Source organism: Leuciscus leuciscus, assembly GCF_965113295.1.
Source record: "Leuciscus leuciscus genome assembly, chromosome: 15".
In the NCBI taxonomy this organism is placed as follows: domain Eukaryota; kingdom Metazoa; phylum Chordata; class Actinopteri; order Cypriniformes; family Leuciscidae; genus Leuciscus; species Leuciscus leuciscus.
The window spans coordinates 28,947,130-28,974,871 of record NC_138739.1 but is presented as its reverse complement, the minus strand read 5'-3'; the positions used below and the strand labels follow the sequence as shown (position 1 = coordinate 28,974,871).

General features: G+C 38.1%; 3 protein-coding genes and 1 long non-coding RNA gene across 4 annotated transcripts; 2 read left to right on the top strand and 2 right to left on the bottom strand.

Moving 5' to 3' along the window:
• Positions 1-4,863: 4,863 nt before the first annotated feature.
• Positions 4,864-9,378, bottom strand: hsd11b1la (hydroxysteroid (11-beta) dehydrogenase 1-like a). The gene is made up of 6 exons (XM_082138891.1): positions 8,842-9,378; positions 7,503-7,633; positions 7,214-7,417; positions 6,084-6,177; positions 5,831-5,996; positions 4,864-5,613 (listed from the first exon to the last, which is right to left on the bottom strand). Exons 1-6 carry the CDS (start codon positions 8,927-8,929, stop codon positions 5,430-5,432), a joined length of 867 nt encoding a protein of 288 aa, XP_081995017.1. The 5' UTR covers positions 8,930-9,378; the 3' UTR covers positions 4,864-5,429.
• A 244-nt stretch (positions 9,379-9,622) lies between these two features.
• micos13 (mitochondrial contact site and cristae organizing system subunit 13) lies at positions 9,623-16,779 on the top strand. The gene is made up of 4 exons (XM_082138915.1): positions 9,623-9,787; positions 10,054-10,210; positions 16,099-16,150; positions 16,264-16,779. The coding sequence occupies exons 1-4, from the start codon at positions 9,759-9,761 to the stop codon at positions 16,359-16,361; spliced, it is 336 nt and encodes a 111-aa protein (XP_081995041.1). The 5' UTR covers positions 9,623-9,758; the 3' UTR covers positions 16,362-16,779.
• LOC309475933 lies at positions 10,217-11,345 on the top strand. The gene is made up of 2 exons (XR_014197893.1): positions 10,217-11,162; positions 11,203-11,345. It is a non-coding gene; the product is annotated as an uncharacterized lncRNA (long non-coding RNA).
• A 759-nt stretch (positions 16,780-17,538) lies between the features above and the next one.
• On the bottom strand, positions 17,539-25,129 carry LOC309475406 (transmembrane protease serine 9). The gene is made up of 10 exons (XM_082138168.1): positions 24,510-25,129; positions 24,285-24,435; positions 24,080-24,194; positions 23,680-23,946; positions 23,445-23,586; positions 18,784-18,861; positions 18,549-18,699; positions 18,320-18,458; positions 17,915-18,178; positions 17,539-17,815 (listed from the first exon to the last, which is right to left on the bottom strand). Exons 1-10 carry the CDS (start codon positions 24,565-24,567, stop codon positions 17,660-17,662), a joined length of 1,521 nt encoding a protein of 506 aa, XP_081994294.1. The 5' UTR covers positions 24,568-25,129; the 3' UTR covers positions 17,539-17,659.
• Between the last annotated feature and the right edge of the window lie 2,613 nt (positions 25,130-27,742).

Here is a 27,742-nt window from a genome sequence, read left to right as displayed (position 1 = left end):
AGTCCCACATTTGTTTTACAGTTTTGCTCTACATCACATTCACCTGATAAAGTTTAACCTAAAGTTATTGTCCTTGTCCTCATGATTTTTTTGGTCATGATCACCACAATTACAGACTCTAGTTCACTGTCATCAGCAACATGTCATGCATTTAGACTCGGACTTGAAAAGGTTAATTTGAGGTCGCATTTTCCTTTTATACTGTGACCTTCACTGATGATCAACTAATCCCACATTGACGGTGAAGGATGTCCTGACTGGAGACGTGGGCATGTTCAAGGGTTTAACCTCATTTGCCCTCTCTTTTATTTAACCTGCTGATTTATGAGTCTAGGCATAGAAGAGAAACAGCCATGTCACTGCCATATGGTCCACAAAATGACCCAAACCAGCATGGTGACGCCCACTGGAGCCTCCGGTATGCATGTGATTTTGCTGAGCATGCGTGTGTGTTTTACATATTTGCCATCATTGCTGTATGGTTACTATGGTGCTCACTTTTTCAGTTTTTGTTTTAGTCAGTGTTTTTGTCTGTTGACGAAAATATCCTTCAAATATAGTCAATATCATAATGTCATATAACTAAAATAACATCTAATTTTAATTGACGAAAGTGACATTTTAGTTTACAAGAACATAATTAAGATATTCAACCAGTTATATTAATTTAAATGTATCAAAATTAACAAAAAATTCTAAGCTGTACTTGTTGTGAAAACTTGAGCTCATTAAATAATGCTATACACAATTGTAATTAAATATTGTGAATTCTTTCATTTCAAAGTCACCATAGAATCAAAATTGACAAATCTTGTTGTTTTTTTTTGTTTTTTGTTTTTTTATGGAATATTGCAGTATTTATTATAAATGATTTATCCATGCACATAATTTCTTTAAATTCATGTGCCCTCGTAATCATTAATTAAAATAACTTCCCCTCTCTCTTACTGGGACATTCTCTTCTCTAATGACGTGTTTACTGGCGTGACGGCGGGACAACCTGTCACTCACATGAGATCGACCCATAGCAAACCACAACCATCAACTCAATCCCCCCATGGACAAGCCGTTTCACTTGGATACACGACACTTCAGAAACACGCTCGAAGCGGTTGACCAATCACAACACACTGGTCCAGAGGACCAATCAGAGAACATTGCGCTTTTCGGAAGGAGGGGCTTCATAGAGACTGGAACTACACAGAGGTGTGTTTCCCGAAAACATGAACAAAAACTATGGTCGCAAGTTCTGTTGTTATCAGCTTAGTTCAACGAGTCGTTGTTTTCCGAAACCATGGTTCCAATGAACATTAGCAAACAGCATCGCAAAGTTATGTGGTTGGAACGACAGCTCTCATCCTGTGGTTGGAGTTAGAATTGCTGTTAAAGTGACGTTTTTGAAGAGTGCGCATGTGCATTCGTGATCTAGTACGGAAGAACGAGCCTTACGGACGGAAGAAAAGACTATCGCAACTTCCGTTTCATGATTTTTTCGTCTCACTTTCTTTGATGGTTCCAACCCCTCAATAACAAACTTTTTCAGTAATTTTGTGGAGGAGATAAACACTGGACAGCCGTGTAGGCAATTCACTCCTTAGTGATTGTTTTTTGTTCAAATCCAAAATGCATGCCAAACACCACTATAAAGGAAGCCTTGGTTGTCTGTCTGAATATTTTTTTCGATTGCTGTCCTTTAACCGATCGTCCCACCGCAATGGCCTACCCCTACCCTGCCCCTCTCCACCGCTCCAAACGAAATTCTTTGGAAAGTCATCTTATATCACCCTTTGAACGTGCATTGAACTGTAAAACCACCCCATTGGAAACAAAATAAAGGGATTGAGGATGGGAGGAGATGGAGGGATGGGGGAGGGGGGCGAAGGAGGAGAATTATAATTCTTTGCAGGCCTTCGGTATTAACCCAAACACCATCGCTGTCAGCGGCTCCGGGAGGGAAGCGCAAGGGCCAAACATTCAGTGTTAATTGGCACTTTGTAAGCTCCGAGCCTTCCCTTTGTGAAAGGTGGAGGGAATAGAAGATGGGGGGGAGAGGGAGAGAGAGAGAGAGAGAGAAAGCCAGTTCTTGTTCTTGCTGGGCCTTGTTGAGGGTATTTACGGTTCACTTCTTATCCTTTGTTAATTGGTATTTCTCTCCTTTATATAGAAAAAGAGACAGAGAGAGAAAGAAGAATTCATCTAACCCCCACCCTACCACCCATGAGCCCCCCAAAACAGAAGGGAAAGAGAAGGGCTAGGGTACAAAAAGATGCATAATTGTGCATTGGACTTCATTAAGCTCAGATACAGGGCGAAAACATGTCATGTCGAAATAATTCCCGCAAACACATTCAGAACCACGGCAGATGCCCCCTAATTATTTAATCAATACATCACCACAAATACAAGCCAAGCCAACAGACAACCGTACAAATTATTCATGTAGCAAGCAGGAAAAAACAACAAATAAAACCTTACACCCTTTTGTTGTTCGGCACATCTATTGAACAAACAACCCTCGGAAACTGTACGACACCGCCCTGAACGAGTAAAATCTTAAAGGTATAGTTATAGTACTTAAAGGTATAGTTCACTCAAGAGTGAATTCTGTCATTATTCACTCATCACCATGTTGTTCCAAACTCATAAGGACAGAGTTGATAGAATCATTCAGACTGGTTGTGTAAACTGGATCAACCGATTCACTGAAAAGATTTGACTCATAAGAACAATTCTTTCATGAATCAGGAATCACTACTTCTTTCCATGTTTACAAATATATCTGTCTGTCTGTCTGTCCATGAGTTAAACTTAAGAATGCATCAGTCTGATTTATGAACAAATCCTTCAGACTGGTTGTGTAAACTGGATCAACTGATTCGCCATAAGAACAATTCCTTCATGAATTGAACATTCATTTAGTGAACTATTCCTTTAAATTTCATTGCTACTGGTGCAGAAATGAACAGACACATTCACATACACCCCATGTGTGCTTGGGTCTGGGTGAAGCGTCCTAATTAAAAGCAGGGAGGTCAAGGGCTGCAGTTTTGGCCCGTTTCACAGCTCTTTTGGCCTCTTCCTCCCCTCTGCCGAGTGTGTAAACAATAACAGTGGCCGCTCTGAAAGGACACAGGTGTCAACCATTGTGTGCTATTTGAAAAGCATGGCGAGAAAGGGGTTAGGAGGCTAGAGGGTGGGCTAGCACACCCTTTCCATCTACAAACACCCCCTCCGGCGTCTACCCTCCGCTTGACTTGCACTGTCCACACTGAACAGGACATCTGGGTCCAGAACAACAGTGGTACTGTTTCTAGATTCAGATGTAATTTGGGGACACTGGAGGTCTTTTTAGAAAGTAGAAAAGTTGGATTTTAAGCCATTAAATGTGAAATACTACTTTTAAGTGTTTATGTTGTTTCTTAAATTTTGTTTTAAAGATGTTTGGATAATTTGGAGATATAATAGAACAGACTGAGATCCGTACCTAATTAGACAGACAGTGTGTTGACTTGAGAATGGACTAGTTTTTGTGAACAAATCATTCAAACCAGTTTTGCTAATAGAATAATCTTATTATTGAAAAGATCTAAACAGTTATTGTATGAAGCATGCTACTTCTGATATAGATATATAGATATATAGATAGATAGATAGATAGATAGATAGATAGATAGATAGATAGTCAGATAGCCTAGATAGACAAAAAAAAGTTGCTGCCTTAAATTTTTAAGCACAATCAACTTGGATGTTTAAGTCATTTAAACTTAAATTACATTAAACTGACTGTAACATTTTTTTTTTTATCTTGTATTACTATATAGCATTTGAAAAATGCTTAACTTATTTTGATGAGTTAAAGCAATGTAAAAACATATGTTGTCATAACTTATTGATCATATCACATGTTACCGGATAGATAGATAGATAGATAGATAGATAGATAGATAGATAGATAGATAGATAGATAGATAGATAGATAGATAGATAGATAGATAGATAGAGTCCGTTCATGTTCATGGTGATGCAGGACGGGGTGGGGGATTTATTGCTCAGCATTAGGAGCTCTAATCTGTTGCAGGTGTTACTGGCTGCTATCCCAGGCAGCCGGGCCTGCGCCTTCCCCCTGGAGGCCCCATCATGAGTGTGTATGCGGGCATGTGTGGGTGTGTGTCTGAGAAAGAAGGGGAAAGTGTGAGTAAAAAAGAGATAGGGTATGCGTAATGCTTAAGGCAGTGCACGTTAAGTAGGAGGCGGTTCTGGCTTTGATTTTTCCTCTTAAACCCAGTCAAGTACATGAGTATTGATACAGCCTGGCATAATTTCAGCTCATAGCTCTTCAGTGAATTCAGTATATTATGACCCAATTGGTAATTGCCGGGAATTAATGTGGAGCATCTTTCTAATGAAGGACTCAATCAAAAGAGAAAAGTCTTAATCTTGATTCTTGGCGGTCATACAATAAATCCACCTACTGGTCAAACCTTGAATGGGGAACACGTGCACTTACAATTGTTTTATGTCGCTCGCTACTATCAAGAGACTGCTGCCCTCTTCCGGACATATTGTGCTACAACATTAGGTAAAGAAAATAACCCTCATTTTCCGATGACAGAGGTTTAATGTAACTTAATGATATGGTTATAGTTTCGAATCAAGTATAATAGCTATTAAAGTTACCACAAAGTATCTTTGTTTTGTATTCGCGGCTTTTTCTGATTTTAATTTAGTGTAGCCTAGCCCTATACGGGCCAAAAACAACAGACAGCGCGCGCCCACTTCTTTGTCTTAACATCATATTCGTTATCAAATGTTGTAAGCTCTAAATGTTTAATTTGATCATCAATAAAACTCAAGCGGCAAGCATTTAGTGTAACGTCTTTATTGTCAAGTATGATAGCAGATTTTCGCGTCGGCAGTAGGTCAGGTAGTCAAGTCACTGATAAGAAAACATGAGGTAAGTTCAGAGTACTTTACAGTCACAACCCGGGAATGTTTCAGGTTACAATTTCTTAGAGCTTCTTCCAAAAAAAGCGCACACAGTTTTGAACAGACATGGACATAAACAGACATAACCACTTTTAATCCTCACAGCAGCAATAATTCCTTGATAATGTACCATAAAACACTTAAATCATCTTTAATTGTCTAAATTCGTTTAAAACATAACATATTTCACAACAGGTTCTCAGAAGTTTTATTTTAAGTCAGTTACATAAAAAAAGTAGATTAGTTTAATTTGATAATGAAACGTAAGGCTGATAACCCCCAACTAACTAATAGTTGGTCATACTAGTTAAGACACCGGCTATGTTTATGCTACTGTACCCAGGTCTTGTTGTTTCAGAGCTCATGCACAAACCACTAATGCACTTCTCCACACATGGATTCCAAAGGAACTGTCAGCTTTCAGTAATTAGTTCCGTATTAACTTATGGATTATATGTGTAGGAGTTCTGAATGGCCAGATCTCTATAGTAGGGGAACCAATCCCTGAAGAGACAGGCGTAGAAGGTGTACCAGGGGTAAAATGCCTCAGGCTGTCGAGATGCTCCAGCTTCGATAATGTGCCGGGCGGACTCATGCGCAGGGTAGGCGGTCATATTGATGTAACCTCTGCATTAAACACATGAAGAATGAGACTTTTATCTGGAACATGAGCTGTCATATACAAGTAAGTGAACAACTGCTATTTATGACTTTATGCCTGCCCATTTGTTCTTTAGTAGCTTAACTAGTACTGAGCTAGCACCCCTAGGTAAAAGCTTTTAAACTTTGAATTGTCATTTATTAGCATTAAGAACCAAAGATTTTGATGTTAGTTTGTTCTCACTTGATTTTCTCCATAGCACTATCTGTGTCGATCAGTCCAAGTACGCAGATGGTTATGGACACATTGCTTTTCTGCATTGCTAGCTCATGCTGGAGGCCTCCAAAGAAACCGTTGAGTGCAAACTTAGTTGCGGCATACGGCAAAGCGAAGGGGCCGCATATTTTTCCTGTGAAAAACAGTTAGGTGTTATTTCAGCATTTGTTCGTTAGTTGAAGCAGCAAGAGCTGTGAGATAAGTTTCATATTTTAATTACCTAGAAGGGAGGAAACAACAACTATCGATCCTTTACTCTTTTCAAGAGTCGGCAAAGCTTTATGAGCCATCTGTAGGTAACTGAGAAAATTCACCTATAAGAGAGAGTATGATGAATTAAAGGCAAATCAAGTCATATATTTCAGTTAGTTTGACCATATGGGATTAAAAGTAACAGGTAGTTCACCAAAATGTTACCATTAAGACCTGATGTGTCATATTTAAAGGTGCTCTAAGCGATGTAATGCGTTTTTTAGGCTGAATTTTTTTTGTCACACACAGCAAACATCTCACTATCCGCTAGCTGCCTGTCCCCTGAACACACTGTAAAAAAAAACGGTCTCTGTAGACAGCCCAGGCTCCACAAACGGCAAGAAAAACAAACTGGCCCAGCCTGGACCACGGAACATAACAAACAGTGTTCCAGCCAATAACCGACAAGAATGATTTGGGGTTGGGGGGTTAGTGCGCGTGCACATGAAGGGGGGTGTGGGGAGTGGAGGAGAGAGAAGCATGAAGAGGGAAGTTAGCTAGAGGAAAGATGTCCTAACAATGACTAACGTTAAAATTATATTCTCTTGAATTTTGATATGGCCGAGACACAACCAAAGAGACGACTTTCCGATGAACAAATAGCAAATAAGAGGGAAAAGGAGAAGGAATGTGCGAAGTCCCGAATTTACATCGGAAAAGCCTGTTTCAGGAAGCACGGAAGGGAGGGGGACGGGATGAGGAGGAGGGAGGGTCGAGCTTGCCTCCGTTTTGTTTGACAATACTTTGAACGTCAACAAGAAGTGACGTCACCCAACATCGCTTAGAGCACCTTTAAGTATACGGTCTGAATGAGATTCGAGAGCTACAGTGATCCTTTTTAATAAATTAGTTATTACATTACTATTAATTGTAATTTTACAGAAGGCCTGAGTCATTTTTGGTCCCCAATCACTTTCATTGTTTGAAAAAGAGCAGTCAGGACATTATGTGGACTATCTTCTTTTGTGTTTTACGGAGGAAAGAAAATCACACAGGTTTGAAACAATATGAGGGTGAGTAAAAAAACAATAGAAATCTCATTTTTGGGTGAACTATCCTTTTATGAAAACCTTTTTTTTCTTCATTGTGATTCTACACCTGTAGCAGCCATTGCGTGTGCTCCACGTCTCCATTCCACATACGGTATGGACTGGGCCCAATGTGGTTCAGAACCAGGAAATCCAGCCCCCCAAGCTGTTCGATGGCGTACTGTACCACACGCTCGGCATCGGAGGGGCTCGCCATGTCCGCGGGGATGAAAAAGGCCTTTTGAGCCCCCATTTCCTGGCACTTGCGCACAACCTGCAGTCGGAGGAATAATTTTGAAACAATCATACCTCCTTGAATCAAATGTAAATGATGAACGAAAGAAGAAAAGCTCATTGACCTCTTCTAGGACATTTCCTCTCCTCGCCGTGATAACGAGTTGGGCTCCTAAACGGGCGTATTGGTATGCCAACTGCTCGCCGATGCCAGTGCTGGCCCCGGTCACCAACACCCGGGCACCTTTCAAAGACTCTAAAAAGACACAAATCACAGTTTAATGTTGACTAAATATCATTACATAAAGATGCCTCATAATGGTGTACTTAATGTTCATGGTTGTAAAGGTCAAACGATAAAACCAGCTTTCTATGCTTTTTAGGTTATCGCAATATCAGTTTGATAAAAGATTTTATGTATGGCCATTTCCCATTAGTCATGCCCATTGGGTAGAAAGTTTTATTAAACTTCCTACAATAGTCTCTCAGACTCTCTCTGTATTATGACAAACAGTCTGCGGTAACAGTAATTATTTTGAGGGCAAAACGCGGTCCTTCGTACAGCTGCTAACCTGCGGGGCAGAGACGCTTAATTATATAAATGTCAATGTAGGCTGCAAAATAAAAGTGTGAACTGATTTTTGGAGGGGTGTTTGGTAACCGTATTCAATATTTATACATATATGAGCAAATATGTGGTGATGTGTGTGGCAACTTTTTCTGAATAGTCATGTTGATGGCAATCAAATGTTGACATTTGTAGAAATCTCTCACATGACTTGGCAATCTGAGAAAATCTAATTTCCATGAGATGAAGTGCAATAATCAACTACAATAAAACTGTTATGAATGGGCCAGTTCATTTCGGTTTGCAAAGTTCATGCAGTTTTATCATGTTTCTTTCTTTAACACACTCACCCACTTATTTGCACATAAAGTAATAAAACAACAGTATGCATTGCATATGCAACTGTTCAGATAATTTATGTTATCTTGCCTTGCGCAACACAGAGCTGATTTAAATATCACAAAGTGACAAAAAATAACGATGAATGGCTGAATATATATATATATAGGCTTTATTTTTTTTTACACAAAAATCTTTTTATTATTATTTCAGAATAACTATTATTTTTCCCACATACAAGAGAGAGAACAGACAATCTCATTCTCAACAGTAAGGCAGGCTATATAAAATATTAGTCTGCAAAAGTGCAAATAGCTATCTATTTACTCTAATTACCTGAAATAGCCTATAACTATTTAGCTACTATTAGACGCACAAATATTGTTGCTACAAAACAGGAAGACAAAAACATTTCTTCCTCCTAAATCTTGGACTGGTTTATCACGGGTCTTGCACATGACTTTAATCTGGTATTACAGCTATAGCCTACGAATATTACATTTTATTACAGCACAGATAAAAAAATTTTTTTTTAAAAAGGCGTCCGTTCAACTCACCCTCATTAAACGACGTAGCACTCCATCGAAGCGCAATGAAAGCGACGCCTGTGCTGCACAGTAACAGTAACTTGGCATAAAGATTCATTTGTGAAAAATTGTAGAAGATGCGACAGCACAGCTTACAGAAATGTGACTTTGAACCGATCAACTGTCAAAGTCAGTCAACCTTACCAAAGAACCTGCAGAACCAGATCGTGTCAGACAGGCGGAGCCAAAGCAAAGTACAATCCGATTTAAGTGGCGTTTATATAATTTTGAGAGCAACATAATGTTGTCATTATTATAAAAAAATAAATAAAAAAAAATAAAAAAAAATGTGTTTATAAAAGAAAAAAGAAAACAGATCGGCTAGAAAATAAAACCGAGAGTCATGATTAAACTTTTCAGAAACCTCTGCATGGCTAAGCTATTGAGTTACTAATTAGATTTGAAATAGACGTTGTTAGGGCTTGGAAAGAGATTCCGTTCACATAAAACCACAATATTATATTTTTAAAAAATGTTCTTAATGATTAATACGATTAATACCGGTAATACTGAAACAGCGGCTGACAGCAAGTGCACGGAGTGGTCATGGCGGCACATTCAGCAAATAAATAAAACCAAGTCGTTTATTATTAACACTAACAATCGTGTGCTTTTATTTTTATTTTTATTATTATTTTTCTTTTTTATTACAGAAACACAAATATCATTTATATACATCAGACATAAATTTAGTCGAAACTGCGGATTGCGAACGTCTTAAGGCATTCAAAACCAACTTTATTGCCTCCAGTCCAGTCCAGTTCATTCCACTGGTGCAAATGCCCTTGTCAGTGGAATTCGCTGTCAAGAAAGAGCAAAATATTTAGTGAAGTTGAGTTTTTGTTTCGCAGTTTTCCACTTTTTAGCATACTGTTGCTTTTAAGACCATGGCTGCCAAGATTTTGCCTGTAGTCAAGTAAGTGTCATTGCGTTGTTGTATATGGAGCTTAGCAGTTAGCTTTCAAGTGTCTGTTTGGGCTTAAGAGTTATGTTGATTGGCATATTTTGTGCATTATTATTTTTGATAGTTTTCTATATATGTATAATACTTGTAAATTAAATTAGCATACATTTGAGTAGCTGTTTTCATTCACATAGTAGGTTAAGCATAGCTAGCGTGCTAACAAACATCTTCTCAATGTGGCTTTTTGACTTCGAATGACTGAATTATGTATATCTTAGGTTTGCCACAAAGGTGACCATTGCAGGAGGAGCCCTTTATGTGGCATATGATTCGGGACTTCTTGGAGGTAGCGAGGAGGGATCTGTTGCCTTGGGCCGAGCTAAAGCAGCCATCCCACCAGCTGTGGAGGAGTGGATGAAGTACTTTGGCTTTGAGGTACGAAAAGTACTGAAACTGAACGTATCCACATTATTCCTACGCCCCATGACGATTTGCGCGAATTATGGGTGTAACTTCCGTTAAACTGTAAACAATCAGTGAAAGACTAGCTCTATGGACGCAATAATATATATTTTTAAACTGTGTACAATGACATACAATTATTCTACTCACCCTTCAACCATTGGACATTAAAAGTACATTTAAAAGTGTAAAAGCATCAACAAGGTACTTTCAACAGACCATGAATAACCCCAAAAGCGTAAATCTTTCCACAGCAAAATCGGAGGATTAAATATCATGGTAATCTGTATTATACATAGGCTATGTTGTCTTAATAATAATAATTAAAAAATAATAATAAAAAAAATATATATATATTTACTTCAGCATTGCGTGATCGTATTTCAAAGTGATTTCAGCCATTTTGACAGATAATAAATTGTATTTAACTGTGAAAACAAACCTGGAAAGAGACGTGAGGATTTGGGGAGAAAAAAAGAGAGGTTCTTCGTGCATTCCAGTGAATTATTAATGGCATAATATCTTAAATTTAATCGGGAGAACAGACCACAAATGTGCAGTAGGCCTATATGTTGACATTTTTCATACTATTACAGCGAAATGCAAAAGGGAAAAAAAATTTATAATCATGAGGAAAAGAATGCAGTGACTGAAAAGAGCTCTTGCCATAGATATTGGTATAACATGTCACGTTAAAATACCAAGTGTTACGTTATTCTCATGTTATTCTCAAATAAAACATGAAAGAAAACGTGAAAGCTCATTGAGTCAAACTGACGGATAAGCTTTATTTGTAGGGCAACCTTATAATTTGAAATGATTCGTTTCAGTCTTTTTGAATGGAAGTTCCCCAAACCGGAAGTGCCACCCATAATTCAAAACACAGTAAACTCGTCAGGTATAAGGTGGATAACTGAAACTGAAGGTGAATAACTGAAACTAAAGGTGGATAACTGAAACTGAAGGTGGAGTCTGTGACATTCAGTGCAGTGTAAAGAATGTCAGATGACACCAACTAAACCTCACCAGACATTTATTTACAAAGATGTGACAGCAGGGAAAGAAAAAACTACTATTTAAAAATTTAGGATTTGTTAGTTGGTGTTAACTTCTATTCAGCAAGCACACATTAAATGTATCAAAAGTGACAGTAATACTTTAATAAAGTTACAGAAGATTTCTATTTCAAATAAATGCGGTTTCTTTGAACTTCCTAGTAATCAAAGAATCCTGGAAAAAAAGTATCACAGTTCCCTCTAAAAGATTAAGCTGCATAACTGTTCCCAACATTGATAATAATAAGAAACGTTTCTTGAGCATTAAATTAAAGTGCCCCATTATGCTTTTTCAAATATTCCCTTTCATGCATTGTATAAAATAGCTGTTTGTGAATGTAAAAGGTCTGCAAAGTTTTAAAGATCAAAGTGCACTACAAATAAATGTATTCTCTCCAAAAGAAAAATAATTGATTTTGAAGTGCTGCAACATGTCGTGAGTAATTCCAGTCTTAAGGCGGATTTATACTTCTTTAAATTACCACATAGGGGTGTAAATATTAATCGATTCGTATCGGTGCATCGATTATACAGCCGACGATTCGATGCATCGATGCGTCCGCAAGAGTATCGATTAATATGTTTATTTTGCCACCTGTCTATTTTCAGCATCCGCTCCGACATATGCGTACAACCAATCCTAAACTGCGGGTGGTGCTAACCTCATTATTGTCTTCTACTTCACACCGCTTCACACGCGTTACTTACGTTTCACAGTCTATCTATGTTCACACACATTGTTGAGTCTGACTTTCAAGAGCGATGGAACCGTCAGAGTTGGCAATGAAAGTGAAATGTTACACACTCCAGTCGGCGTCAAGTCATGGGTGTGGAAGTTAGGGGTGGGCAAAAAAATCGATTCACATATGAATCGCGATTCAAACGTTACCGATTTAAAATCGATTCTTGTTTTTTTTTTTTTTTTTGAAATATACATTTTTTGGTATTGTCCTGAAATGAGTTTAGCTTGCCATTCCCATAGATGGCGCTGCATCGAATTCACACTTACGCCTGCACACTCTTGTCATAGCCAAAAGAAGAAGTGCAGCAGAAGCGAAGCGGAGCAGAAGGAAGGCTGGCTGGCTGGCTTTGTGGCGTGTCTGTTTTTATTTCGGCTCCCATGTTAACAGGTTAGAGCTTGCACACAGCCTGCGTGACACGCGCGTCTCAGGTGTGGCCCGAGTCGTGCGGAAAACGTGTACATGCTAGAAATAGAACCAACGCCTATTTTTCTCGCGACACGCAAGCGTGTTGGAAGCGTTTCCAGGCAAAATAGAATGTTTATATGTCATTTTGACACGAATATTCATATTAATAAATGACATTTTGATGTTTGAAAGTCTAGGTTTTGACATAAATGCAGATATAATGTAGGCTTATTGTATTTTTTTTTTTTTGATTTTCAAAAATTGCACCTGTCAATACAGAACGAAATATTCTGTAGCCTATTTTGCCGTCAATAGCCTACTCCTTAAACTACATTTAGCAGTGTTGTTTGTTTAATCTGACTACAGCACTTTAAAGCTAAATGTAAAAAAACAACAAAAAAAACAAAGTATTTAAGTTTTAATTTAAACTTGAATTAAATGTATTCGAAAGCTGGCCAAAGCTTGGCACTTTGCACTGTTTAGTTGCAAAAGTTTTTATGAAGACAAAGTAATATCAAACTTCATTTAATTTGTTATTTATTTTCTTTTAAATTGTATGTCTACTGCAATCACACAGGAAAAAGTCAACTACATTTACATACTGTGAATCGTTTTTTGAATCGAGAATCGTTTTTGAATCGAATCTTGAGACTAAAAATCGGTATCGAATCGAATCGTGAAATTTTCTGAATCGTGCACCCCTAGTGGAAGTATTTTGGCTTCAGGAAAACAGATGGAGCAGTGGTAAGAGATGTTGCCATTTGTCTGATTGCACTTTATTGTAACGCCCGTTTCGCACATACTCCGTTTGCGGTGCGTATTTTTTTCAGTACCCAATGTTAACAGGTCAGAGCTTTCACACTGCACGCGGATGCGGTCCGGCGATCCGTTCCAGGAGCAGTGCGTATACAGCAGTGCAGAGATCGTTTCCACTCCGAGTCTATTTCTGCTGTGCTGCAAACGCTGAATTAAAGTGACATCGCATGTTTCGTGGTCAAACTGAAAACAGATTGACTTGAAAATGTAGTAATTTCACCATAAATGCGTTTAATTAAATAAAATGTAGTAATCTCACCATAAATGTATTTAATTTAATTCTACTATTTTTCACAGTCATCTTTTTTTACTTTAAGATCGGGGTAAAGCAAGGACAACTAAAATTTACCTCAACAAGGCGACATAATGAACAACACTCGTTTCATTCGTGGAGGTGGAAAAACAATTTCTTTGCGACATGCAAGATTTATTGTATGCTATTAGAATGTAAATGCAAAAGAAAAGGCATGAGAGTCGGCTGTTTTTGTCAATTTTAAGTTTTAATTTAAAATGTTTGCTATTTTAATATAAGTAGGCTACATGGTTCAATATTTGACCACTTGCTTGAGCAACTTAATATAAGTAGAAGTAATGCATGGATGCTCCTGCACCGCACACGCACTGCACACGGAGTATGTGTGAAACGGGCGTAACTGTTCTATTTGCAGTGCATTGAGCACAGCTGCTATAGTGTAACATACACATTATGTGAATAGAATACTGTTTCTGTATTCACAATAAAAGGCTAATTATTTATTATTTTTGTTGATTTTTTTCAAACTTAATAGATATCATGTAAAAATATCTAGTATCGAATCGTATCGCGGGGACTTCTGAAGTATCGAAAAGAATCGAATCGTTGGCGCAAGAAATTGGAATCGTATCGAATCGTCATGAAGGCTCCGATTTACACCCCTTTAAATACCACAGCGATACAGCAGTAGTATAACCTTTCGATGATTACTTCTCAAATCTCCATGAGGTCTAAAATGCTTATCCATTAAAGATGGGACAGTACCCACTTTATATGGACCAACTTGCTCCTCAGAATCACAACCTGTTATTATGATTAATTATTGACGTATATATTTTCTACCGGGTGGTAAAAATACATAGTTTTGTGTTATATATTGTGTAAGTTTCTGGCTAACTCGCGTTATAACTGTCTTACTGAAATACTTCTGCAAATCAGCTGTGGGCCACTATTACCTAAATCTGTGTCTGTTAATGCAGATTGTCTGTTGTTACTACTTTGAGTAAAGATTAAGGATGAAGCAAGATTTGTATTACAAAAATGTGTTACATTAGTCATTCACATTAGTGCTGGGCGAACTGTTATTGATACAGTTCCTGCATATGCACAACAATACAATTGAAATATACACATCGGTTTGTGTTGAAGGAGGTAGTGCAATCACGACAGGCTGGACCGTCTGGCCAATCAGAGCAGAGTAGCTCACGGAAAGGAGGGATTTAGAGAGACTGAATCATCCTACGAGTGGTTTGCAAATTTTTAAATAATGTGATATATATTATGAGAAAATTAAAGTTTTTTTGACCTTTGATGTAGTAAATCAATATTTTTGAGTGGCTCAATAGCGCGATATGCGGTATAATCACAATTAATTAATATTTATTTGTTGCTATGTAAATAAGTGTTACTATGTGGTCAGCATGCACAAAAACGAGGACATATTCACATTCAGTAACCAATGTAACCGAAACTTAACACCGTTGAAACAGGAAGTGAAGTAAACAGAAGAGAATGTCAAAATAAGAGTCCACATAACAGAACATAAACCTGACAATAAGCTCGTTAGGCTGTTTTTATATGTATAACAGTCAGTTCCGATCCTCGAATCTGACTGGATAAGAGGCTTTCTGCTGATATTTTACCAGTATCATCGTCTTCGTGCATAGACAGGCTGTTATCAGCGCGCAGTTACATTGTTAAGCCACTAGGTGACAGCAAGGGACTGTCTTTGAGTGTGTCATTAAACCGTTCAGTCAAAAAACGTTCAAAAACGCTGATTCATTGAAAGGTAGATGTAATAAAACAGGGTGTTCATTATTTTAACTTTGAGCTCCACTTTTCAAGGCTCAGCTGACCAGCAATGTGTCGCATGGGTAACGCTGAAGCTTCACTTAATAGAGACCAATGGCATTGATCCATTGACCAGCGCTGACACCACACATGGTAAATACCCTTACACGTTAAAAGGATGATACGACAAATATTTTGCTTTCCTTGGACACGGCAACCTTTTCACGAATACATATGACTTGACCTCAAAGACAGACGCAGGTAATCGCACACACTCAGTCGATCTCTCTCATTCATTCTCTGTATAGGTTTAAGTGCAAATCCACGAAGCCTCTGTACAAATCACCATGATAAACAGCCTTGTTATCATTATTAACTTATTTAGCATTCAATACACATGAACGAAGTTCAAAACAAGAAGGGTATAGTCTTATGAAAAAAGAAAACGCGAATATTGCGGTTGCGGCACTTACTTGCATTCCTCTGGGGTTGGCTTGTCTGTAGCGCGGGACTACAATATTGCGGTTATCGCAACAGCCTTACTTTGATGCATGTAAACCTGTTTTGGGAGACAACATTAGAAACCTTTAAAATAGCATAATAGTGGCACTTTCAAGTATACAAGGATGATTTCTGAAGGATCATGTGACACTGAAGACCAGAGTAATGATGCTGAAAACACAGCTTTGCCATCACAGGAAAAAACTACATTTTAAAATGCATTCAAATAGAATATATATTTCACAATATTACTGTTTCAAGCCACTTTGTTATAACATATTTAATGCAATATTTCAGCTTCCAGCCACACCCAAAATTGAGTTCTCCCCACTGAACGCATGGAACTCAGGTAAACAATCGTTTATTTTGGTGGAAAATGTTTTTATATATATATATAAAATCAGTTTTTACCACATATATAAGTATATTGTAGTCTTGTAATCGCTCTGTTTTTTCACTCAGGGGTCCAGAAGTCCATCCACGCTCTATCGGTTGCTCCGTCCACAGTTAGTGATTATACCAAACAAGGCCTGCAATATGCTAAGAACCATTTAAAATGAGCATTTAGACCTTCAAAGTTTCAGCATCTGAGAAGACACACATCAAGAAGCGTTGTCACCCTCATATACACCGGACTAAATTCCATTAAGTTTTGAGGAACAACAATTAGAGTTTGTAAAATTAAAATATGAATATTATAATGGTATAGATTTTCACTTGTTTTATGCATGCGCTTTTCAGTTACAGAAATAACAGAAACAGTTTTGAGATGAATCCAAATTTAAAGATAATAATACAAGTGTTCTATATGTATATTGTTGTTTGACTCTTATTTATTTGAGAAATCCCTTCCTGGAAATGGTCTGTTCTGGCATTGGCTCACCAAAATTCACCTTTCATATAGACACACGTGGAGTTTTGTATAGTTTATAATCCCATGTTGCTTTGTCTAATGTAAAATAAATCATGTCAAATATTTTTGATGGATGGAGTTCTTCTGTGTGAATGTGTTTTTTTTTAAACCTTGTTTACAAGACTATGGGAGTTAATCTTGGAAACGATCTGCTAACCACATAAAAGCACAAGTTAGTAACACTAATCAGCTTTACCACAGAGTGATGCTGCATTTGTGTCAAAATGGACCCCAACTCCTTTCTGCACGTCTCGACTCATTTTGAAAGTTTTCTGTGGCCGCATACGTTGTATTACCAGAATATGTTAGATTAAGAAAACGTATGTGTGGGAAAAAAAATACAGGGTTTGTGGGTTTTGTGTGCATTATGACCTACATAGTTGAACAGAGATCTGTTTAAACCTAAAGAAATACAACAAATGATGAGAACCTTTTCAGAAGCAGTTTCTTTTTTTCTTTCAACCTGCCTCGAGCACCAACAACGTTTTTGTGACCATCTAAGAAACAGCAAAATGAGACTGAATGAACTCTGTTCATTTCTGTTAAGACACTTTATACACCTTGACAAATCGATTGCTTGTGTCTTCAGGGCTTTTTAAACAGAGCTTAAAATCTAACATTTAGTTTTTGAAGGAGTGTATGTGTCTTCAACCTTTTTTTCCCCCCAGTGCTGCATCTATTTTTGTTTAAAAAGACTGTTATGCAACTTCTAGGATGTGGTGATGGCTGTGAACTTTAGCTGTGGTTGAGTATCAAACAGCCCTTGAACGGTTTCGTTCTCTGTGAAGTGGCTCTTTAGAAATAAAGAAATGCAGAGTCATTGCTTATTGAGCTTTTATTGCCCTTTTCTCACTTTTATTGAAATATTTTGTCAGGTAGCATTCACCTCACCATACAATCTGAGTTTAGCGAACTGCACAACAATACAATTCAGTTTTAAAGATATCAGGCACCTCCATTGATCACCTTCTTGATCCAGACTGTGTATTTTGAAATTTGAGTGTAAATATTGGGAATATTTGGGTAGTCGCAGCGACCCATGTTGAAAGAGACGATGCCCACCGCTTTCTTACCGCACACTAGTGGTCCACCCGAATCACCCTGCAAGAACAATGCATTTCAGATTGATAACCAATTGAGTTCAGAAGTAAATAGAATAGCAAATTATGAAATTTCACCTAAATATTGCTGTAGACGCACCTGACAAGCGCCACTTTTAGTCTCGAAACCACCAGCGCACAAGACATTGTCTGGGAGTTTTACTCGCACTTTTTCCCACATCGTCTGGCAGGTTGTGAAGTTGATAGTCGACACGTCTGTGACCAGCAGATCGTTCACCACATTATGCTGTTCGGTTTTACCCCATCCAGCAACCTGGCACTTGGATTTCGGCTTCAGTGGTTTGTCCTTGCTCTGGATTTTGATGGTTTTCACACCTTTGCTGGTTTTCAGCTTTTTGGACAGCTAGAATTCCACACAAGAAATGTGAGATCTTCATGATGACCATTAATTGAACGTGTATTAAAATGATTTAATTTATTTATAGTTAAAGTTTAAAATGTATCTATTATTATTATTCATGTTTTTATTTATGAAATATTGTACCTTCAGAAGCATGATGTCATTGCCAGTTTTCACATTTTTGAAAGATGGGTGCTTATGTTTATGTTGCACTGTATATCTTCTCAGATTCGCCACCTGTGGACTGATGTTGTGGGTGCCCAGGACCACAGTCATGTTGCCACTTTAACATGAACACAGTTGCAGATTAGTGAACAGTTTTGTTGAATACCAAACATATCCCAGTTTAACAGTAGACTAACTATCATCTTACCTTTTATCGCAGTGTGCGGCCGTGAGCACGTAGCTCAGGTCGATCAGGAATCCTCCACATCTGTGTTTTTCATCAATCTGAACTGATGCCATGTAAAGCATGGAGCTCTTCTTGACTTTTTTGCCATTGATGATATCAGCTCCAAATGTACCTAAACCAATCAAGATGCAAGTTTGAGTTAACCAGAATCAGTTTAGTTATCACTGTATTATCAGTAAAGTATGATTTTACTAACCAGTCAGTGTCAAGCTTGTCAAAGCCACTGAGAGCAACAGGCTGTACGCTGTAGTCATCTTGATAAGACTGAGGATTGCTAATGAGACCACCAGTCATTTATATAGGTCTCCACGACATGACACGACACCCACACAACACATCCTGACAGACAGAGATGATGCTAAATGCCACCTATTGCATAGTGTGGTAGGCCTTGAATACAAGATTTTCTCCAGTATATCTTGGTAAAACTGATGCCTTTCAGGCAGGGGCGTATTACCTAACCACTGTTCAGCAGTTTATGCAAATACTTTTTCTACAGTACTAGTAATTACTGGTGTTACTGGATGGAGGTTTTCAAATATCAGACAATTGACCTGCGCACCTAATCCTAAATTTACCTATACTGGAGACTCAGGGAAGTAATAATCTGGCGGTGGTCAGAATTCAGCACAACACCTCTCACCAGTGCCGGGGAGCACTTGTTTTCTAAACTGGTGCTTGGCACGAACAGGAACTGTTAATCTGACAATGCTCAATGCCATTGGATCAGAGCGCTGTCAGTCACAGCCTAATCTGCTGCCCATTGTTGCCTGCAAATTTGACAATCCTCAACACAATTGGATCAGTGCTCTGCCAATGCTTTGGCAATGTAAAGCCTTTTTACATTGCCGAATTGTCAATAAAGCTACTTGAATCTGCATTTGTCAGTTGCTGATTGATTGCGATGCAGTTTTTCAAACAGGGAGAGACCACAGACAAAGTCTCTTTCAAGGAAAGTCTGTTCACTCTGCGGCCATATTTGCAACGCCTCTGGAGTATCCAAGACCAAGTCCTTTCTGTTTGAATAGGGGAATCATGAAATCTCAAAAAGTGCTTGCTGAACTCACAATTAAGTAACATTTTAAATCAGCAACAGAATCTGGCACGCACTGTTCTACAGATGTTGTTTCATAGGCTCAAATTCTGTTAAAAAAAAGCGTATTTTCCAAGCTAGACCAGCCAATGCACGTGTAGTCCTAAGAGCGAGCCTCAGGTTCTAACGGCAGCTGCAGTGACACAATAACTTTGCATATCAGCGATTGGCTTTATTATTTAGAAGGCGGGATGTATTCTGCTTAGGCTTGCTGTGATACTCTGTTTTACTGGTGTTACACAATGTTCAGACGCAACACTGGTTACATAACTTACCCACCGCAGCACCGCCCCCACCATCATTCTGATTTTTTATAGTAATAAAAATAATTTCGTTCAGTTAGAGAACAGACTCTACAATTAAAAACTGAACACGTCCAAGGGTCATCCATGCACAAGGACGACAAAGGCCATCCTGTCTGGTGTATGCAAACAGAAGGTCTACTGTGGCACAATTCACACAAAATCTTAATGATGGTTATGGGAGGAATGTGTCACAACACACAGTGCATCACAGTCTGCTGCGTAGCTGTAGATCAATCAAAGTGCCTATGATGACCCCTGTCCACCATTGAAAGTGTCTGCAATGGGCATGTCAGATCTGGACCTTGGAGCAGTAGAAGGAGGACACCAGGACCAACAATTCCCATTTTCTTTTACATCATGTGAACGGCCGTGTACGTGTGCGCCGTTTAGTGATGCACTGTGAGACAATGAAAAGCCGCTGGAGGGAGTGTAATGCTCTGGGCAAAGTAGTTCTGTTGGGACACCCTGGGTCCGGCCATTCATGTGGACGTAAATTTGACACGTGACACCTACCCAAACATTGTTGCAGACCAGGTACACCTTGGCCTCCTTCAGCAGGATAATGCACTCTGCCACACTGCACACATTGTTCAAGAATGGTTTGAGGAACATGATGAAGAGTTTAAGGTGTTGCCCTGGCCTTCAAATTCCCCAGATCTCAATCCAACTGAGCATTGATAGGATGTGCTGACCCAACAAGTTCAATCCTCGACAGCTCCACATCGCAACCTACAGGACTTGAAGGATCTCCTGCTAACATCTTCGTGCCAGAGACCACAGGACGCCTTCAGGGGTCATGTTTTGGCAGGTGGTCATGTTTTGGATTATTGGTGTATATCATCTATGACAAGGTTTAAGCTAGTCCCAGACTAAAATGCATGTTTGAGCTGTTTTGACTAAAAGCAACTTGCAATGACTTATCTTAAAATATGTCAGTGCCATTGTTTTGTCTCAAGATGCACACCAGGAATGTTTTTTTTTTCTTTCTAAAGCACCTTTATAAAAGCCACTTTAATTATCCAATTAAACTAAGGCCTAATCCTGGCTTAATATAAGCCCTGTCTTTGAAACCGGGCAGTTCACGCTGATCCAGTTCTACTCAGCCGTCATTGAGTCTGTTTTAAGCACTTCCATCACTGTCTGGTTTGGTTCAGCTACCAAATCGGACATCAGGAGACTACAACGGACAGTCCGGACAGCAGAGAGGATTATTGGTGCCCCCCTGCCAACCCTCCAGGACCTGTACTCTTCCAGAGTGAGGAAGAGAGCAGGTAAAATCATCACAGACTCCACTCACCCTGGACACCCCCTGTTTGAACTGTTACCGTCAGGACGGCGACACAGATCACTGGCCACAAGAACATCCAGGCACAGGAACAGTTTCTTTCCACAGGCCATTTCCCTTCTGAACACTTAACATGCCCCCCAAGGCATATGCCTGCAAGTGCAATACTCCCACTGTCTAGTGCAATATTCTCTTAACTCAGGTGATATTTATATTTATATTATTCATACTACTCAAAATACTGTAAATATGTTCATAATCTGTAACATGCACTAGACTCCCACTGTCTAGTGTAATATTCTCTAACTCAGGTGATATTTATATTTATATTATTCATACTTCTCAAAATACTGTAAAGATGTTCATAATCTGTAAATGTTTATTCAGACTAAACCCAACTGTGACCCCTTTTTTTTACTTTTTATACTATTTTATTTTATTTTATTTTTTTATATATTTTATTCTTAGAATTTGTATTACTATGTTTCTTGTTGTATTTGTATATGTGCACTGGAAGCTTCAGTACCAAGAAAAATTCCTTGTGGGTGCAAGCACACTTGGCAATAAAGCTCTTTCTGATTCTGATTCTGATTCTGATTTACCTAGTTTTAAGCACATCACATGTCTTATTTATGTCATGATTTTTGGCCTGTCTCACTTTTGAGGTCTTGGCCTTCTCGACTGTAATACATAATTTTGGCTAAATTTGCGACCGTTACTTGCAACCCTATAAATATATCTTTCTAGAAAATTTAAATAAAAAAAATGCATTTTAAACTGTATTTAGCTTTCCAAATTTTAGTATCGTCAAAGAAGTTGAACAGATAATAATGCTATCAATGAACTTTTCTGAATGATAAACTCCTCCTTTCACTGTCCTTTTGTTTAAAATAAAAACGACTTCATTAATTTAAGAGTTCTAGGATATTTTGTAACCTATTTAAGGAAAATAAAATTTCAAATGTGTATTTCAGACCAAAGATTTCAGTCACAGGTTTAATATGCTGTCCATCCCTGTTTTTTTATGCATTATTTCTCTAAAGTAACCCATATTATACACACAAGCAGCTCATACAAAGGTTTTTCTGCATGCCCATAGTTTGTCATTGTGAAAATACAGACTCAGTCATTAGCAAAACAATTTATTTGGTCAGTATTGTATGTTTAATTATAATTTGCAAAATACAGTAAGCATGAAACTCTTAATAGTCTTTAATGTCCATCATTGAGTCGATTCAGCGTGTGTTTTCACCCTCATATATGTCGGACTGAATCACATTATGTTTTGAGGAACAACAATTAAAGTTTGTAAAATGTAAGATATGAAGATTATAATGGTATAAACCAAAAATTTTATTTTTGTTTTGCGCATGTGCTCTTCGGTTGCAGAAATAACAAAAACATTATAATCTTGAAGTTGTAAAGCTTCGAGGTGAATAATTTGAAGATAAAAATATAAACGTGTTCTATATGTTTATTGTTATCCAGCTCTTTTATTTATTTAGATATTTCTATAAATATCTTCATGGAAATGGTCTGTTCTGGCATTGATTCACCAAAATTCACCTTTCATATAGACACAAATGGAGTTTTGTATAGTATATAATCCCATGTTGCTTTGTCTAATGTAAAATAAATCACGTCAAATATTTTGATGGATGTTCTTCTGTGTAAATGTTTTTTTTTAAACATTGTTTACAAGACTATTGGAGTTAATCTCGGAAACGATCTGCTAACCACATAAAAGCACAAGTTAGTAACACTATTCAGCTTTACCACAGAGTGATGCTGCATTTGTGTCAAGATGGACCCCAACTCCTTTCTGCACGTCTTGACTCATTTTGAAAGTTTTCTGTGGCCGCATATGTTTCATTACCAGAACATGTTAGATTAAGAAAACATATGTGCGTGGAAAAAAATACAGGGTTTGTTGGTTTTGTGTGCATTATGACCTACATAGTTGAGCAGAGATCTGTTTAAACATAAGGAAACACAACAAATTATGATAACTTTCCTGTAGAGTAAGTAATGTGGCAGCAAATGCACGTTCTGAAGCAACCTGCCTAGCACCAACACCATTTTTGTGACCATCTAAGAAACAGCAAAATGAGACTGAATGACCTCTGACACCACCCTGCACAACAATACAATTCAGTTTCAAAGATATCAGGCACCTCCCTTGATCACCTCCTTGATCCAGTCTTTGTATTTTGAAATTTGAGTGTAAACATTGGGAATATTTGGGCTGTCACAGCGATCCATAGAGACGATGCCCACCGCTTTCCCACCGCACACTAGCGGCCCACCCGAATCGCTCTGCAATAATATGTTTGATATTGATTACAATCACATCATTGAGTTCAGAAGAATAGACTTACAAATTATGAACTTTCACCAAAATAGAGGTACCTGGCAAGCACCACTTTTAGTCTCGGAGCCCCCAGTGCACAGGACGTTGTTTGGGAGTTTTTGCAGTTTTTTCCACAACTTCTGGCAGGTTGTGAAGTTGATAGGCAACACGTCTGTGACCAGCAGATCGTTCACATAATTCGGCCCACCCACCTCGGCTTTACCCCATCCAGCAACCTTGCACTTGGATTTCAGATTCAGTGGTTTGTCCTTGCTCTGGATTTTGATGGTTTTCACATTTTTTCTGGTTTTCAGCTTTTCGGACAGCTAGAATTCCACAAAAGAAATGTGAGATCTTCATGATGACCATTAATTGTATGTGTATTAAAAGTATTTAATTTATAGTTAAAGTATAAATGTATCTATTATTATTAATGTTTTTATTTATGAAATATCGTACCTTCAGAAGCATGATGTCACTGCCAGTTTTCTTATGTTTATGTTGCACTGTATATCTCAGATTCACCACCTGTGGACTGATGTTGTGGGTGCCCAGGACCACAGTCATCTTGCCACTTTAACATGAACACAGTTGCAGATTAGTGAACAGTTTTGTTGAACACCAAACATATCCCAGTTTAACAGTAGACTAACTATCATCTTACCTTTTATCGCAGTGTGCGGCCGTGAGCACGTAGCTCGGGTCGATCAGGAATCCTCCACATCTGTGTTTTTCATCAATCTGAACTGATGCCATGTAAAGCATGGAGCTGTTCTTGACTTTTTTGCCATTGATGATATCAGCTCCAAATGTACCTAAACCAATCAAGATGCAAGTTTGAGTTATCATTGTTATCATTGTATTATCAGTAAAGTATGATTTTACTAACCAGTCAGTGTCAAGCTTGTCAAAGCCACCGAGAGCAACAGGCTGTACGCTGTAGTCATCTTGATAAGACGCTGCTGATGAGATCATCAGTTTCCAGATCACCATTTATATAGGTCTCCACCACATGACACGACACGCGCATTACACATCCTGGCAGACAGAGATGATGCTAAATGCTGAATTTGCCACCTATTGCATAGTGTGCTACAAATAAGTTTAGCTTTCCTTGAATACAAGATCTTCTCCAGCATATCCTGGTAAAACTATGGGGAAAACTCAATTTATGGGTTTCTGTGATCTTCTGGTTTGATTTAAACCTGTTTAATTTTTTAAACCCCAAGTCATGGCTTATTGTGAATGTGTAGTAGATAAATGGATAGTATGCAGTGAATTTGCCAGATTTTACACAGCAGAGAACATGCGACTGCATGTGGCATTTTGAATAGGGTACAGACTAGTGTCCCACTACTTTATTCAATGCATTAGATGTACACATCTATGTTTTTTTATTTATTTATTTATTATTTTTTTTTTATATTAGATAAGTTCGAGTTATTTCATCTAGTATGAAATATTAGCTAGTTTTAAACACATTGAATGTCTGATTTATGGTAACTTTGGCCTGTTCAAACTTTGAGGTGTATTCAGTCTTCCAACCCTATATATATCTTTCTAGAAAAAAATCACACAAATTAGAGTTTTAAACTGTATTTATATTCCCAAATATTAGTATTGTCAAAAATGTTGACAATCAACCTTTTCTGAATGATACTGATATCAGGATATTTGCATCCCTTAATGCTGAAGAAGACGATGCCCACCTCCATTGAATTGCACAGCAATGGATCTCCTGAATCTCCTTGCAAGAATATATGCAAAGATGGGTTTAAAAGAGAAGAGCAATTGAATCCCTAATCTAAAAACCTACAATATGGCAAATTGTGTTCCGTCTGTATTTCTTCCATGCTTCCTTGTAGTTGTGGATGTCAACAGTTGATTCACTCAAGGCCAGAAGTTCATTAACTACTTTACGAACCCTAACCCTAACCCTTAACGTCTACTTTACTCTACTCTTCGCCAAGAACAGTCATCTCTTTACTGGAATCAAATACAACACAGGAAGTCAAACACACATTTACTCATTGTAATGTCATTTGATTTCCAGTGGAACCAACGATCAGACATTCTGAATAGGTTTTTTTTTTTTTTTTTTTATGGTGAACATGGCTCATAAAAGGCAGGACAGTAAAAGTCATTACTCACAGAAAATCTTCCCCTTCAGTGAGCTGTTGACTTGATAACCACTGCAACCAGATCAGTGAGTCAATGGGCTCTATTTTAACGATCTAAGTGCATGGTCTCTAAAGCGTGCGGCGCAAGTGCACTTAGGGCATACCCAAATCCACTTTTGCTAGTTTAAAGACGGGAAAAATGGTCGACACGCCCAGCACATGGTCTAAAAGGGTTGTCCCTAATCTCTTAATGAGTAATGGGTGTGTTTTGGGCGTAACATGAAATGAACCAACCAGAGTCTCATCTCGCATTACCTTTAAAAGCCAGCTGTGCTCACGACATGGTGGATTCGCTATTTACATGGTGGAATTTAAAGCGCATATCACTAATGTGCTCTTTAAATAAAAAAATACTGCTATTTCAGTTGCCTCAAAATAGCAACATGCCAACAATGCACCCGAACACACCTCGTTTTCAGACCTGCATGCCCATGGGTGAATAGATGGGCGCAAATGCATTTGCTATTTAAACAACGTGATGCAGGACGTGAAAATGAAAACTGCGTCGTGCTGAAACTAGCAAAAAACATGTACGTCGTGCCTGGCGCCACATTGCGGCAGGTGTATAACAGGGCCCAATGATTTAAACTTGGACCAGATCAGTTAATAGACGGTTCTTTTGAGCCAGTTCTTTTTTAATAACCGTTTGGTATGATTCACAAATCGGACTGAACAATTTATTCACAAATTGCTTAATGATCCGGTTACAGCAGATTTATTGAGTAAAGCTCACTGGAGGAAAGATTTTCACTGAATAATCACTTACATTTTGGCCTGTTCTTCACACAAAGCTATCTTTCCACAGAAGAAAGAAAATCATTTGAGTTTGCAACAAACTGACACATTTTTGGGTTAATTATTTCTTTAAAAAGCTATATTGTAAAAACTGTGCATACAATTTTTATTTACCTTTCACAGTGTGCAGCTGTAGGCACATATTTAGGATATTAGAAACCTCCACATTCATGTTTTTTCCAACCTGCAACGATACCATATATTGCAAATCATTTATTGAAGCTTTTTTCCCATCGATTATGTCATCAAAAAATTACTATACCGCACCCTAGCAACCGAGTGGCGAGTTTTGCCACTGCAAGCACCACTCACATTTTCTTCAGGAAATGTACATTCTATACACTTAAAGTCCCTTTAATGGCACTGGTACAATGTGTAAAGGTCAAGGATTACTAATGAAAGAACCTATCTGTGATGTGCAGTGTGAATCATAGCTGTGGCGAGCAGAATAGCAGTTTAGCGCCTCATTGTGCTTGTGGTATGTGCAAAATGTGTCACTGCCTTTTTACTACTCAAAGTACAAGGTCAGGCATCCCTTCACAGCAAACCACAGTTCTGCATTTCTCAGATGTTTCTTCTGTTATATATATATATATACGGTATATATATATATATAATCAAATGTAAATAGTTATGTTAAAACATTTTTTTTCCCAGTTTAAAGGGATAATTCACCCAAACTATGATTGAACCCCAACCCCATTAACATTGTTCATTTTATGGAAAAAAGTGAGCGAGTAAATGATGATATTTTTGGGTGAACTTTTCCTTTAATACAATAAATATCAAATTTTAGGTTGATTTCCCTGAAAAGTATAAACACTGTGGCTTTGTTAGTCAAAACATTGCTCAATTGCTTTGAAAATCCTGACCAGCCTGACATAGCAACAGTACAACCAATGGCGTGATTTTGGGGCTGGGCTGTTTGGCCAATGGCAGATGAGGAGAATGTTCTGAGAAACATGTGTGGAAACAGTTTTATTTTTAAATAATTTCTGTTCAGTTTTTTTCAATGACAATTTAATGCTAGTAGTAGACTCATAATAGGTGTGAGCTGACATGTAATTTTTTTAGGTGCTTCCAGGAAGAATAGACCTTTTCTAATATGGTGATGAGTCTCATTACTTTTGCTTTTTTTATTTAAGAT